Source organism: Dromaius novaehollandiae, chromosome 7, assembly GCF_036370855.1.
Source record: "Dromaius novaehollandiae isolate bDroNov1 chromosome 7, bDroNov1.hap1, whole genome shotgun sequence".
In the NCBI taxonomy this organism is placed as follows: Eukaryota; Metazoa; Chordata; class Aves; order Casuariiformes; family Dromaiidae; genus Dromaius; species Dromaius novaehollandiae.
In genome coordinates, this window is record NC_088104.1 from 11312697 (window position 1) to 11327237 (window position 14541).

General features: G+C 43.1%; 1 protein-coding gene across 1 annotated transcript in view; it reads left to right on the plus strand.

Moving 5' to 3' along the window:
- ESYT3 (extended synaptotagmin 3) overlaps positions 1-14206 on the plus strand; it is a 35499-nt gene extending 21293 nt beyond the window's left edge. Inside the window, exons 10-23 of the mRNA XM_064514659.1 lie at positions 408-490; positions 1482-1530; positions 2205-2294; positions 3232-3294; positions 3400-3468; positions 4774-4839; positions 6081-6167; positions 7010-7159; positions 7681-8123; positions 9300-9389; positions 9950-10081; positions 11719-11824; positions 12435-12484; positions 13396-14206. Coding sequence (XP_064370729.1) covers positions 408-490; positions 1482-1530; positions 2205-2294; positions 3232-3294; positions 3400-3468; positions 4774-4839; positions 6081-6167; positions 7010-7159; positions 7681-8123; positions 9300-9389; positions 9950-10081; positions 11719-11824; positions 12435-12484; positions 13396-13432 — 1515 coding nt within the window. The 3' untranslated portion in view covers positions 13433-14206. The remainder of the gene's footprint in view (positions 1-407; positions 491-1481; positions 1531-2204; positions 2295-3231; positions 3295-3399; positions 3469-4773; positions 4840-6080; positions 6168-7009; positions 7160-7680; positions 8124-9299; positions 9390-9949; positions 10082-11718; positions 11825-12434; positions 12485-13395) is intronic.
- The last annotated feature ends 335 nt before the right edge of the window (positions 14207-14541 follow it).

The window sequence follows — 14541 nt, forward strand, 5'->3', positions numbered from 1 at the left end:
GCAGCTGTGAAATGGTGTTCAGTTTGATCTGATTTACATGTGTGGGTTTTTGGAGGAGGTGCAAAGCACTGCTTTAAATATCAATGAGTGCAGCAGTCTGTGCAGCTGTAGTCTGCTCTGACACTGACTCCTGTCTGTACTGGATGCCTTTAGCTTTTCTGGTTTTGTAAACAATCCTTATTAGGGATCCCCATTTGAGGAGTTTAAGTTACAGTTCAAAAACAAGCAAACTGGTTTTGAAATATTTTCACCTGTAACCAATTGCCTTTGTTCTAAGATTAGCAATGAAACAGCACAGAGTGTCCTTACGTGTTTCAGCTGTGAAGCATTAAGCTCCTGTCCACAACCTGAGCTGTGAACCTGTGTGAATGCTCTTTATTGTAAATCAATACCTCTTTTTCCTCCAGTTTGTTGTTCATGAAATACCTGGTCAGGACTTAGAAGTGAACTTGTATGATGAAGATCCAGACAAAGATGACTTTATGGGCAGGTAAATTAGTATGACTTTCTTTTCTTCATTCTTAAAAAAAGGTGTAGTTTTCAGACATGTTTGTTCAGTGAATTTGAGAAAAAATTCTGGGGATTAGATCCTTTCTCGTCCTTGTCTTTGGTCCTAATTGAGTGCAGTATAACTTGGATGTTTTCTTATTGCTCTGAAAAGCTCTTGGTGCAGTTTTCTAATGGAGACATTTCCCCGTAGCAACATTTGGCACCCTCTCTTCAGTATTTTAGAAGATACACATGAAATGACTGGCAGCTTGGAAACCGCCCTCACCAGGTCAGATGACAGGCAGGAGAAGGACACTGCTTCAGGGGCTGTGGTTCCCTTGTGAGTGGGACAGTATCACTGATGTTCTGGGTAACAGCACTTAGGAGAAGACAGAGAGGGTCATGATCTTTTCCAGACAGAGCATGTCAGATCCTGCTTTTTAAGAACAGGTATCTTCATATTTGCTTAACTTAAAAACCAAGAAACAACACCTTCTCCCCCCCCCCCCCCCCAAATAAACAGAAGAACCCAACCTTTGCACAGGGGCCAGTAATCGCTGAAACAGGACCTCCAGATTATTCATACAGGAAATTTAATGTTGAAGGAAGCTGTGCCCTTTGTTCAAATATCTATATCAAGAACTTCAAGTGTTATAGTGTTATTAGATCCTAGTGCAAATAGCTTTGAACACGGTAGAGGATAGGCCCTGACACCTGTAGTGAACCTTAGGAAGCCGTTAGAAGTGGTGGTTATTACACAGCTTGAGATTTGCTTAAAATGTATTTTAACTTTGGAAGCACTTCAAGGGGGAGAAGGCACTTAGGAGTGTGTGTTACAGTGAATACGTGCACAGGTAATGCTTGTAACTCTTGTTCTTTGGAACAGCTTTGATTTTTTTTTTCTTTTTTGTCCGCTAATCAGCAATATGCTCTGTGCCTAAATATAGGCTGAAATGTTTGCTTTTTTTTTTTTTTTTTTTTTTGTCTTCCAGCTTGTTTATAAGCCTGGTGGATGTAATGAATGACAGAACTGTGGATGAGGTAAAGGTCACTGTTTATTTCTAAATGTGGTTGTGGTGTATGCTGACAGGTACTCACTCATTCATGCTCTTGCTCTCTATTACCGCATCGTTTCTGCATGCTTGAAGCTTCCTTACATACTTGAGCTATGTTATTTTCACAGGAAGAAGGAAATCTGGTTGCTTTTGCTCAGAAAACTTGAAGTAACTATTACAATTGTTTTTACAGTCAAGCTGACAACCTCAGACGGGCCTGAGGTTACGCTGAGCCAGCATAGGGGTATCTTGTGTTGATACCACATGCACTGTATGTACCAATCCTTTCTGCAAGGCTGTGGATAAAGTGTAGCAAAGCATTTGAATTGCTGAGGCAAGCAATGATGTGATCTTACTGTGGCTGGTCCTGCAACCCAGCGCCCTGTGAGGGTGTTGGGTGCCTGTCCTAGCCCTGCTGTTGGCTCCAAATATCCATGTGCCTTGCATATATATGAGTATCTTATTTTCAGTGTTTCTGGCTTGTGATTCCTAAGTAGATGGACCTGGTACAGTCTAAGCATCCAAAATTCAAACTAAGGCGTGCAAAATACAATTCATGTTGTCTGTTGTATACATAACTCCTAGTGATTGCAACATATGTAGGTATAAGAATTATTCTGCCTCACAATTCTCAAGTTACTCTTTGTTGTCTCCATTTAGTGGTTTCCCTTAAGTAAGACAACAAGTGGACACTTGCATTTAAAGCTGGAGTGGTTTTCGTTAGTAAATGACCAAGAAAAGCTACATGAGGTAAGTATATTCGCTTAAGGCATTCAGGTACTCTGTTTCCTGTACAGTCATCAAAAAAGGAACATGTAAACTTAGGAACCCCATGTAAATGCCTTGGAGTTTGGTTTTTTGTTTGGTTGGGTTTTTTTTGGACAGAGTTTTGATGTGTGGGGTTTTTGGGGTGGTGTGTGTTTTATTTTATTTTATTTATTTTTACTGGGGGCAGGGTAGGCTCTCCCTAAAGAGGAAAGGTGTGTGCTTGCCCCAGGTCACTTGGTAATTCAGGAGTAACTAAGATCTGGCAGCTCTTTTTACTTAAATTAGCATAGCTTTGTTTGACTCGTTGCTATGGCAAAATGGCCTCACAAGGTTCCCTTTTTTATTCCTTTTTTTCCTTTCCCTTTTTCTCTAGTATATGTTTAGTACCCCAGCATCTGTACACTTCTGCTAGTCATAAATACCCAACAGTGATGCTTGCTAGGGCCATGTCTACAAACGGTGTCATATTCTTTCATGGGGATTGCCTGGATCAAGCCTGTCTCCTAAAGATGCTACCTCCCCATAATCAAGCAAAAGCCTTTAAGTTCCACTGAAATGAATAAAATCTGTATGCAGGCTTTCTCCTGCTGACACTGGATTGCTGACGTTGATGTATACGGTTGAGCATGTCCTTAGGTGTCTTGCTGCACTGCGAAATCCGGGCAGATCTGCATCAGATAGATTGTACGGCATCAAGGCTAGTGGATTGAACTGGTGATCTTACTGATCTGCTTAAAAGAGTCAAACTGTCGTGTATTGGCTTGTGCTCCTCTCAATCGCAGGTTTTAGGAGAAAGTTGAAGAGCTGCCTAGCTTTCAGAAAGTGTTCTTTGAATTCATGTTGTGCTTTGGTTTGTCCCTGATGAGTGACCCTGCCTGTCTTGTCTTGCATTGTTTTATTTTTTTGCTGGCCTTCACAGGATAAGAAGGGTCTGTCTACAGCGATTCTGATAGTCTACTTGGACAACGCTTTCAACCTTCCAGTAAGTATGAGCCACGTGCAAACAGCCTTCACTCTTAACCTTTTTTCTTCTCTTTTTTTAAAGCCCACAAATTAATTGTTTTAAAATATTCTTTTACCAACTCAGAAAAACCACTTTGAGTACTCAAATGGTGAATATGGAGCAAAGAAGTTCAAAAATAACAAGTACCTGAAGGTAAAATTTATATTCTGTTTCTATGCCTGCAAAACCACATGCTGGATTATACTGTGTCATAAAAACTGGACCTAGCTTTTGGTAAAGGGAAATGATCTCTTCACGCTGGTTCAAGGTGGCGATCGAAAGTCTTCCCTAGTGAAAGTCAAAGAGGTCCAAGGGGAAATGCATCAGTAAAATATCTAGTTGTATTGGGGGGGGGGATTCCTTATTTTTATTTTGTATCGTGGACCTAAGAGCCTCAAGGCATCAGGCCAAGTCATGCCACCCTTCCTGCTGCTGCAGGGGTTGTTCCCCTGCTGAGCTGTCCCGATTTGACCTCCCCAGCTGGGACGGGAGGGACATGCTTGTTTGCAGTAACCCTCCCGTCCATTGCAGAGCCGACCATGAGATTCCTTCTCCCACACTTTTAGCAGGATTCGGGATCCTGTCTGTCATTCACGCTTCCTCTCTGTTTGCTTCAGGTTACTTTCTCTCCAGATACTGCGTTTTGCTACTGTAACGTAAACCGCGGGTGTAGGGGAGAATGTCTTTCTCCCTGTTTTGTTGAACAAGCTAGTCGTGACCACGGCTCTGAGCAATGGATAAAGCTTCCCTGTTCTCTGAGTATCTGACCACCTAAATGCAATCTTTAAAATTTAGATGAGATACCAACACTGTGATTTGCACGGCATTCAATACTCCTTCATTCTGGACTTCTTCGTGTACCCTCTTTGTCGTATGCCCAGACCAAATCCTCAGCCTTTGCAAGGATGATTTTTGACATGATGCTAATACACTTTTGGGAAGGGGCAGGAAGGGGTCCCCTAGGGTTCCCCCCACCCCCAAGCTGGATATTGTAGCATTAATACAAAAGAGAAGGGCTTGGCACAAGAGGTTCAGTATTATTTCTTCTGGAAAGGAATCATCATTCAGTGCCAGCGACTCGCTTATAAGCTGCTTTACAGTGAGTCGTGAGTCTAGGAAACCATTTCTGCATCAGGGAAGGATGAAGACTCCCCACTGTCCACAGACTCTTATTCTTTTTCTGTTGCTTTCCTCCCGGCTTCTGACATACTTAGCTGCTTATCTATTTATACCTAGATACATAAAGATTTGGCTTAGATGTGAACTCTTGGTGGTGGCGGGTAAGAGTACACTGTGTTATGGCTGGAATCTTTCCTGCATACTGTACTGTTAGCTCAGGTGTCCCAAGTCTGAAAAACTCATGTCCAGCAAAGAGCTTCAAGTGTAATGGCTTGAAATTGCTGCCTGTAAATTTATGAATGCCTCTTTTTTGTTTTTTTTTCTTGTATTAAATGACAGAAGATGGAACGAGAGCCTTCCTCCTTTGTCCTGCTCACTGTAGGGAACAAGACTCAGAAAAGCAAGGTGAGGCTGTTTGACTCTTCAGCTTTCCTTAAATACTTTCAATTTTATGGACAACTATTTCCAAGGTGTCCCTAGGAGAGGACAGGGCCGGCGCAGGTGACATGCAGCACTGTAGCTATGGTGACAGTTGCAGAGGCCAGCCTGTCATCTGATGTGTGGAAGCACCACGTTGCTGAGCCTGTGCACGAATTTTAATGGCTGTGTCCCAGCCCGTCTGCTGGGCAGATGCGTATTTCTGTGCTCATGGCTACCAGGTTGTGAGGGTTGCAGAGGGAAAGCTGATAGGTCTCCGGTCTGTCTCGTGCCCTCTCAGGGCAGTGTCATTTGTGTCAGACTGGCATCTGTTCCCTCATCAGAGAGTCTCCTGGCCTCTACGTTGCACAGAAACTGTACTGATTTTTTTTTTCTTTTTTAATCTGGACGAAATGTATCTGGATCTCCTCCTGTTCACTTTCAGTTTGTTGTTACTTAATGTTTATTCTCACCTGACGAATGAGTAAGTGTTGAACACTCCCCTCCCGGTAGCTGCTGTTTATTGCGCTGCAGCCAGATGTGCGCGGGGGAGGCCCCCTGCTCCTTCGGGCACCAGGCAACGGCAGGAGCGGATCCTGCTGCCTGCGCACAAGCATGCAGGATGGGTGGATCCACCCCAAAACTCACCTGTTTTTTCTTTGTTTCCTCTACCTTCTCCAGCCAGAAATTGGGTTTCGCATGAATTTTTACCTTCTTTGGCTTTTTCCCACACCACATCTCCTACCTCTCCCAAGCTAGGCGTGACTTCCAGCCTTCCCGGGTGCTCCTTCCCCTCGCTGCCAGCGCTCCGGCCTGGCAGAGGCAGCTGTTTGAGGGAGCAGGAGCAGCCCCAGCCGCAGCCCTGCCCTGGGCGCCTGCGGGCTGCAAGCAGCACGCTCGCTGCCTGCCAGGAGCGCGGGGAGCGCTGCCCGGCTGCGGCTGGCGGGTGCCGCCGCTCCAGGCGATGCTGGTCTGGTCAGGGCCAGCCGCGGCTCACCTGACGCGTTTTTCAGCATTTTCACACCTCGCAGAACTTGTTCGGGTTCTGCCAGAGACTTGGCTTCTGCACACATCGCGCTAGGAAACTTCACTCTTCCCGTATGGCTGGGATGTAGCATCGCTTGAATAAAACAGGAGGGTCGCTGTGGCCCTCTCCGGTGATCGGTGTGACGGTGTTGTTTGCTGCTCACAGAATTGCTAACATATATGCCACAATCGTCTTGTTGCAGACCTGCAATTTCAACAAAGATCCCACGTGGGGCCAGGCTTTCACCTTCTTTGTCCACAGTGCTCACTCCCAGTCACTGCACGTTGAGGTGAGAGAAAAGCCTTTCCTTTGGAGACCGAATGTACGTTTGTAAGAAGAAACCTCCTTTACAATGGATGTGATCTCAGTGCTGGTCGTTCTGTGTGCTTTTACTGGGGCCCGTGTTTGAAATGGTCCTGCTAAAAAGGTGGAAGAAGCACCTGTTGTTGCACGGACAATTCTATATTAGATGATGCTGGTACCTACCTTTGCTCTAGGGATCCTGTAATGCTTAATATCTTGGTACAAAGCATGGGATGTTTCTGGCTGCAAACTGCAAAGGAGGCTTTGGACAGGCACGAGTGCTGCAAAGCCCTGAACATTTCGCTGTCAGAAATCAGAGCTTTCATACTCCTCAACCAGAGTCCTATCTCCTTACCTTGGTATCTTGCCTCCTTATGATGTCCCGTGTCTCACTATCACACGTTACAGTCAAAGCCAGGTCTGTGGCTGTTCACTGGGCTACAGAAGTGGATGTGAACCTCAAAGGTGTACTGAGGCTAGAAAGGCTAAAAAAGCTGTGACCGTAAAAACCTCACAAAAGTGTAGACCAGTTGCCATCCCAGCTGCATCTGGAGTTGAAGACACTTTCTCCAGAGCAAGTAAGGAAACTCGAGTAGATTTCAGGACCTATTTTTTCTGTTAAGGGAGATACTTCTCTGCATAGTTAGAGATTTTTTTTTTTTTCCTCCAAACATACTAATCGGTTACACTTACAAAATGTTGATATGACCTATTTGAAGTAAATAAGCTAATTTTGGTCTCTGTCTGAAGTACCTTCTTGCTTTACTGTTCTCCCAGTGGTATGCTTACCAGTTTGCTCTCTGATTAAAAAAAAATTATTCTTTCTAGGTAAAAGACAAGGATCGAGATAGCGTCCTGGGAACTTCAGTGGTGTCTCTCTCCCATTTGCTTAAGGACCCAGACATGACTCTGGATCAGAGATTTCAGCTGGATCATTCCAGTTCAGACAGCTTCGTTAAGATGAAACTTGTGTTGCGGGTAAGTTGTTTTCCATATTGACTTTGCTTCTTCAGTGGATTCTAGCCAGGCAAAAGAGATGAAAGGTGGAAGAGGAGAAACGCAGTTTTGCTTTGCAGGTGAAGAGTGAAAGTGTGAAAAGATCCTTAACTGAAGTGAAGAGTGCATGGTGGAGCTGATAGCTGTCCCCTGAGGCTCCCTAAAGTTTAGGGCAGTGCCAATGTTGAAAATCCTCCGATGATGGTAAAGAGTGGAGCTGAGCTGGGGCAATCTAAGCTGCAAAGCAGTGGGACACAGTAACACTTTGGAAGTGCTTTCTCACAGTGCTGTGGATCAGTGTTTAGGCACTGTTAAATACATGTGCAGTAGGAAAGGGAAGGGAACATCATAGCTAATCCCGCAGGCCCCTTTCATCTCTAATGGCAGTTTCCTGCTCTCCAGAACCAGTAGTGTTGTGGTGAAGTTTCAGCCTAGCTGGTAACGCTGGCATTAACTCCAGTGCTTTGGTAGCAGCACTCATTTCTCTACCTTGTGATTTTTAGGCCTTGCGTGTTGAAGAACCCGATCCACAAAGAGTGAAGGCAGGTGTCGCTGCCTCGAAGCAAGGTCCCGTACGTGTCACGGAGAAGGGTGGGAACCAGCACAAGTATGTCCCCCCGCCGAAGCCAGAAGTCTCAAAAGTACCTCCTGTGAGCAAAGACTCTGCAGCACTTGAATCTGTGCCGCAAAAGGACAGCAGTGAAGACGTGGACACAAATGACAGTTCAGCAGAGCCTGTAGCAAGTGAAACTGTTGCTGGCCTTAATGAGACGGAGAGTGAGCAAAATCCAGAGCATCGACCGTCGGCAGCATTGCAAACCAGAGCAGCAGTAGTGCCCACACTGCCGGTCATACAGGAATTAAGGCTTGCGCCCAGCGTTGCTTCGCTGGGTTCTCTGCCTTCTTCTTGCTTTGACTTAAGTAGCAGCAATCTGGACCTTCATAAGTAGGTTGTTCTTCCAGCTGAATTGTTCCTCTCTTGAGAAGGTTTAGGTTTTATGGGAGGCTGTTGCATTCAGTTGAGTTCAAGACTGCTAAGTCACTTGGAGTCTGAGGTCTCAGATCACCTTACAGAAAACTGGCACAAGTATTCCAGGGTCACTGTCAGATCAGGTGTAGAGTGGATGCATTTCTTTTCTCTGGCTCTCCTAAGAGGTGCTGCATGTGTTGGCTTTATATTAGTTAGTAGGCTTTCACACACAATATCCTGGGTCCCATAACACTCATGGGTTTAGCACTTCCCTTTAAACTGGCAAGTGGAAGTCTGAATATTCCACTTATGTAAAAACCTAAACTCATGGTAGACATCTGGCTGCTTTAAATTTTGGATGCTCCATTGGATCCAGCAAGTTTTGAGACTCTTGTAATGCAGTGAACAAAGTTTTCCCCGATAGGTGCACTTGTGTCTGTCCTTCGACAGTGCTAAATGTGAGGATGTAGATGTAGCCTGCTCCATCGAGGAGGATGGAAATCCTGATCTGTCTTGGGGGGGGAAAAATTGAGCTAGCCAAACCCTTAATGAGCAGAAATAGCAAAAAAGGTTTGTCTCAATTAAGAGAGCCTCAAACTAGGCATCAGCCTGAATATTGAACCCAGCTCTGGCTGTTCAGTTTAGTATTTCTAGACTGCAAATTTTCTAGCTCTGAACAGGGTCTCATTTATAAACCCCTAGCTGTTGTTAGACAATGTTTGGGTTTTGAAAACCACTTTAATGACATGCAGAGTGAGGTACCGGCAGGGTCACAGTGTGCATATACAAGCATCCTTGAAGGAGTCGTGTAGCACGTGCTAATCTCTGCTTTGCTGCTGCATCAGCAGCAGGCCAGCCAGGTGCTCTTGTGGACACTTACAACGCGGGACCGAGAGCAGCACCGGTATAGAAGGTGTGCTGGGCACTGCTGGTGCCAGCAGGACGGCTGTTTCTGTGCAGGCTTTGTGGTTCAGCTGCTTTCTAGGAAGCAAACTTTATGATGCCAGAATGCAAGGAATAGTGCTCTGAAAGTTGGTTTTAGTTGAAAATGCATCACCAGCCTCTGAAGCTCATGCCCTGTTCCGTGCTGTTAGGACTGTGCATGCTTTTTTAAGTAGCTGTGTTTAAGAGCTTGGACTGTCTGTCTTACAGTGGGACCGCAATGCCTCTGGGAGAGATTCAGCTCACAGTGCGGTATGCTTCTATACGGCAGAGTCTCATTGTGCTGGTCAATGGCTGCAGGTAACGCTGACAATTGCTTTGCATCTGTCTGTAAAGTAGAGAATAGCTCTCCATGCCTGCTGTACGTTCAGCAAAGCTGGACCAGAACTGCAGGCAGTGTAAGCTGCCCAGCTGAGGTGCTTTCGCCTTGGCTGACTTCAGTCTGTGCAGCCTCACTAGGCTCAGGCTGGTGGAAACCACCACATCTGGCCAATGCCAGCTGCAAGCGGCCAGCGAGTAGTGCTCGCTGTGTTACGCTCCCTTTCAGCCATCCAAAACTTCCTCTGAACACCATCAACAACTGATGGGATGTCTGAACGAGGGCTAAGTGTCATGTCAAGGACTGACACCTACAGCTGAATCGTAAATGTTAATTTTAAGTACCCCTGTAAGTGGCACACTTTCAATAATGAAAATTTTGTGAAGCTTCACAGCCTTAAAATTATTTTTTGCTTACATTCCAGCTCCCTAGATAAACATGTTTTGCTCAGGAAGGCTGGGTCTGATTCTAAGTGACAACACATTAAAAGTCACATAGTGAGAGAAACTGTCTTGCTTGTCAACACTATTTCTTTTAACAGAAACTTAGTACCCTCTTCTAATCGTGGGGTAGATCCGTACGTTCGTATATACCTGCTTCCAGATAGAAGATGGACAAGCAGAAAGAAGACTTCAGTTAAGAAAAAAACTCTGAACCCCCAGTATGATGAAAAGTAAGAAAATATTAATTATGATTGCTGCTGAAATAGTTACAATCTCTGTTTAATGAAAGGGCTCACATAAGGTATGCAGCTGTTGTGCCTGAAGGATTGTATCATGCGAACTTTTGCAGGTCTTCTGAAAAAATGGCACTTGAACTGTGATGTGCGAGTAGTTTGGGCTGGCTTCTCCCTGTATACAATATTGTTCCTCCCTCCTTAGGAGCACACACCTCCTCACCCTCTTCCCTGACTCTAGGGGATGCTGCTTGCTGCTTGGGACACAGACATTCCCCTTCCTATGTTTAACTGAGTCACTGCAGAGTTAATCTTTCCATTTCAGGACCTAACAAAACCTGCTTCTCTGTTCATGCTTCTTCTTTGCCTGTTGCATAGTCTCACATCTTGCCAAAAGCCAGAGGCAAAAATATAAAGTGCTTTGAGACTAGGCCATTCTTCAGATGGGCGGGTGGATGTTCTCAAGACCCAGTGGAAGCAGGTCAAAATGCTGCCACCTCTTTGCTGGCTGTCACCATGCCCACAGCTTTGACAGTGGAGTGGAGTGTGTTTGGTGTAAAGTCCATCACGGTAACGCTTAAAAGTAGAGCTATTTTGAAAGGTGTTTTTTATCCTCTTGTTTAGATGAAGATACACATATGTGAAAATATGTGAATATTGGGTAACTCATTTTTTTCCCCCAATGTTTGGTCTTTTCTGTAGGTGTTAGGATAGGGCGGAAATGGAGAAAAGACTTTAAATCCATCCCCTATTGACACTGAAAACACTAGTCACTATCTAGAGCTGTGGATTTTGCTTCTGCCTATTTTCATGAACTCCTCTAGCAATTACTCCACTGATATAGTGCCAGCACAGCTGGCACTTTTTAGGAGCAGAATCTCTTTCCCCTCACCCCCAGTATTGCAGATCCTATACATCAATTAAGTATAATACATCGAGCAATACTAAGCTCCAAAACACATTACCTGTCTTACAACTCTGACTTAAGGAAAAACTATTTAGGTGGGCAGAACCAGAAGGATTTAGCATGGACAAAACTGACTTTGCATTAGATGATGTGTGCCAGTCATGAGTCAGAATCATTAAGAATATAATTGCCACAGGTTTCTTCCTTTGTGGTCTCTTAATGTGGTATAAGCCTACTTTGTAAACTTGGGGGTTTGGCTCTCCTATTTCCTCTGAGTAATAGATGTTGCATGGAAGGGGAAGATTGTCAGTAAATAGCATCTCATTGTGGATGTATGTTTTCCTTCATCCCCCTGGCATGGTGAACAGATCATCAACAGAACGTCATGCTCTTTCATGAGGCCTGGAAGAGATTTCTTATAACGTTAATAAAATCTAACTATTAAATTGGCTTTTCTGTTCCGTGGAGAATAGGCTTTGTTCACATGTGGATTAAGGTCAGTCCTCCAAACCAGTCTTTTACCCTATTAAAACCTGCTGTGGCTGAGCAACAATGTTCTCAAGGTTTATAAACAGTAGAGCCTTTTCAAACTTTGGGTGTGATTCATCAGTGCCGTAAAGGTCATTCTGTAAAGCTATGTTCCTTCTCTGTTAAAATTACTGTATTCTGGCCACTGATGCTTATAGGGTTTTGACTTAAGTCTGTCCTCTCAAAACTTTACTTTTAGGTTTGAATTTTTTGAATCTTTGGAAGATGTTAAGAAAAGGACGTTAGACATTGCAGTGAAAAACAGCAGGCCATTCATTTCACAGGAAAGAAGGGAACTGGGGAAAGTAAGTTTAAACAAGTTACACTGTTCACAATGCAACTGCACAGGTTGAGAGAGTCTTCTAATCTTGAACTGCAATTCTAGTAACTAAGTCTGAATAACAGAACTAGCAATCTGAAAGCAACTTTTTTCCACCAAATTCTCAGCCTAAATCAAGCTATAACCCTGTAGAAGCTTGAATGGTCTCATCATGTGATTGATAAGCCACACTATTTCATTGAAAAGGGGTATTCCTGAAATAAAAAAATGCTTTTGGGATACTCCACTGCCCATTTGGGCAACCTCTCAAGTAGTGCAAACATGAAGCCAAGAATGACCTGTGATAAAACCTAGAATTTTCCAGCAACGCTCAAGTTTTCTGTGAACAACTTTGATTATGTGAAAAGTATACTTCCCTCATCTCTTTCATGATGGAAAAATTCCTAAGTAGTGCTATTAAGAAACTGAGCTTCAAGGCTGAGGCTGGCTAATTCCCGTGTTTTGGAAATGCACAAAGCTCATCTCCCTGGACCCTGACCTGCAGGCCTAGAATTTAAGTGCAGCTGACTGGGAGGATGTTAACTTTGCTAATAAACTTGTATGCTGAATAACATAATAAAATTTGCTTTTTAAAGGTGCGGATTGACTTGTCACAGGAAGACTTAATCAAAGGTTTTGCACAATGGTAAGTTTGTTTCATCTTCATACTTTCAAACCCTGCTAATTGCTTTGTTCCAAATTTGTGTTGGAGTGATGATAAATGGGTTGTGTAATTTGGTGAGCAAGGAGAATATTCTGCATGCAAACCCTGGCCTAACTTGTACTAATCTGGTAGTTTTATCAAATTTTTATGTTAGTCTGGTTACTAGTGCAATATCTGCCCTCTGAAACTGTCTGAGTTTTAATAAGAGGCCTACATGGCAATTAGTCTTTAGCATACTTTAAGTTACAATAAAAGCCACCAGCAAGTATATGTAAAAGGATTATGTTTATTAAAGTATACTTGTAACAAATTATAATGTGTAGGAAGATCTTAATTAATACTCTGGTTGGCAATGTATATAAATATGATAAAACTGTAATTACAAAGCATTTATAAAAGCTATTATGATATGCCATTCAGAGTTTTGCTTGTAGGTTCTTTGTGGTTCAGGCTTAAAAACCTTAATTTTTGCCTTGGACTAATACTTAAGAATGTGATTTTTTTTTTCTCCTAAGTCTGTAGTTAATGGCTGTAGCTCTTCTTCTTTCTCCTTCAATGAAGGAGCCCAAGGAATGCAGTGTGGGTAGTCCAGCAGCTGCCATCCACAAGGCCAGTAAAATAATGCTGGTCAGCAAGACAGGAAAACCAGTTCCCTGTGGCCTGACTTGAGCCTGTGTCTTATGTAGGCACATAACAATTACGAGAGTAGAAGAAAAATTACTCATTCAAAGTTCCTGGTAAACAACGGAAGTTTGAGGTCATCTTTGAACTCTCCCTTGCCTCACTGCCTATAAAGCACAAGCAATAAAGCAGCCGTCTCCTCCTCAGCTGTGCCAGTTAAAACTATTAAAAGCCTGTAACTATTGTAACTACTTGCTGTATCTGTCTTGCAGGTATGAGCTGACAAGAAGTAGATGCAAGAAAAGCTGACTTCTTCTCATGTGCATGTTAGTAATTTGTAAACTTTATACAAATGTACATATCTTTTGTAATGAATGCATTTTGAGCAGTCACTGCAAACTTGGAGCAGTCTCCTGTTCAGAACATGTATATTTAAAAGATGCTACTCAGTGATTAGTTATTTAAGTAAGCAAGTCTAAACAGCAATAGTCACTTACGTTTGCTGTTTCTGGCATATTTTCCCCAAAGAACCCTTAAGTGTGAAAACCCTCTTAAGCAAGTCTTGCACCTGAAGTTATTTTAGATTCAGTCAGCGACATGTCATTGCTCTGCTTGGGCAGTTTTACGTTCCCAGAATTTTATGTTGTTTTAACAACATTTGAAAGCACGGTACCTGTGAAATAATAGATGTTTAAACAACATCCTTCACCTATGAGGCTTCAGAAGTGTTCGAAGAAACTGTTTAAGACTGTTCAATGGCAGTTGGTTTTGAGAAACTAAGAAATTAATATTCCACTGCGAGTATCATTGATTGTGGCTGCAGGTATGTATATAATGAGCTTCTAAAAAAGCAGGGAGATTAGTTTACCAAGATGTCATTAAGGTTTAGTTTGTGATGCCTTAACGTGTTTTGTTCTTTGTTACAGTACATTTCAAAACTGATAGTAAAGCATTCTGCCTGAGGAAGAGCAGAGTTTTGTAAACTAAGCTTAATAATGTTGGAGTGAAATACACCAAAGTATTTTCAGAAGCTCTGTGTACCTGTTTCTATACAATAAACTTTTAAATGTCTTGCTTAAGAAACTGGATTTATGCCTTTCTAAGGCTGACCTTTAGCAGGAGACCACAAATACTAAATCCATGCTAGGTGGAAGTCCATAAACCACCACCTGAAGCAATCTTCAGATATTTTCAGGTGAGATTACATTAATCTGGTCTGTCTTAATCCAAAACTAAAAAGAATACTCACTGCCCAACAATTTGCAGCACAAATTTGGAAGCATGAAATCAGGTAAATATTTGAGGAGAGGAGACTGTCACTAACTCAAATCTCAAAGTTATTTGAAGATGTAAATGGCATTTTGAAATAGACTCTCCAGCAAATCAAGCCACTGTCAAATGATGAAAGTGTTAGGACT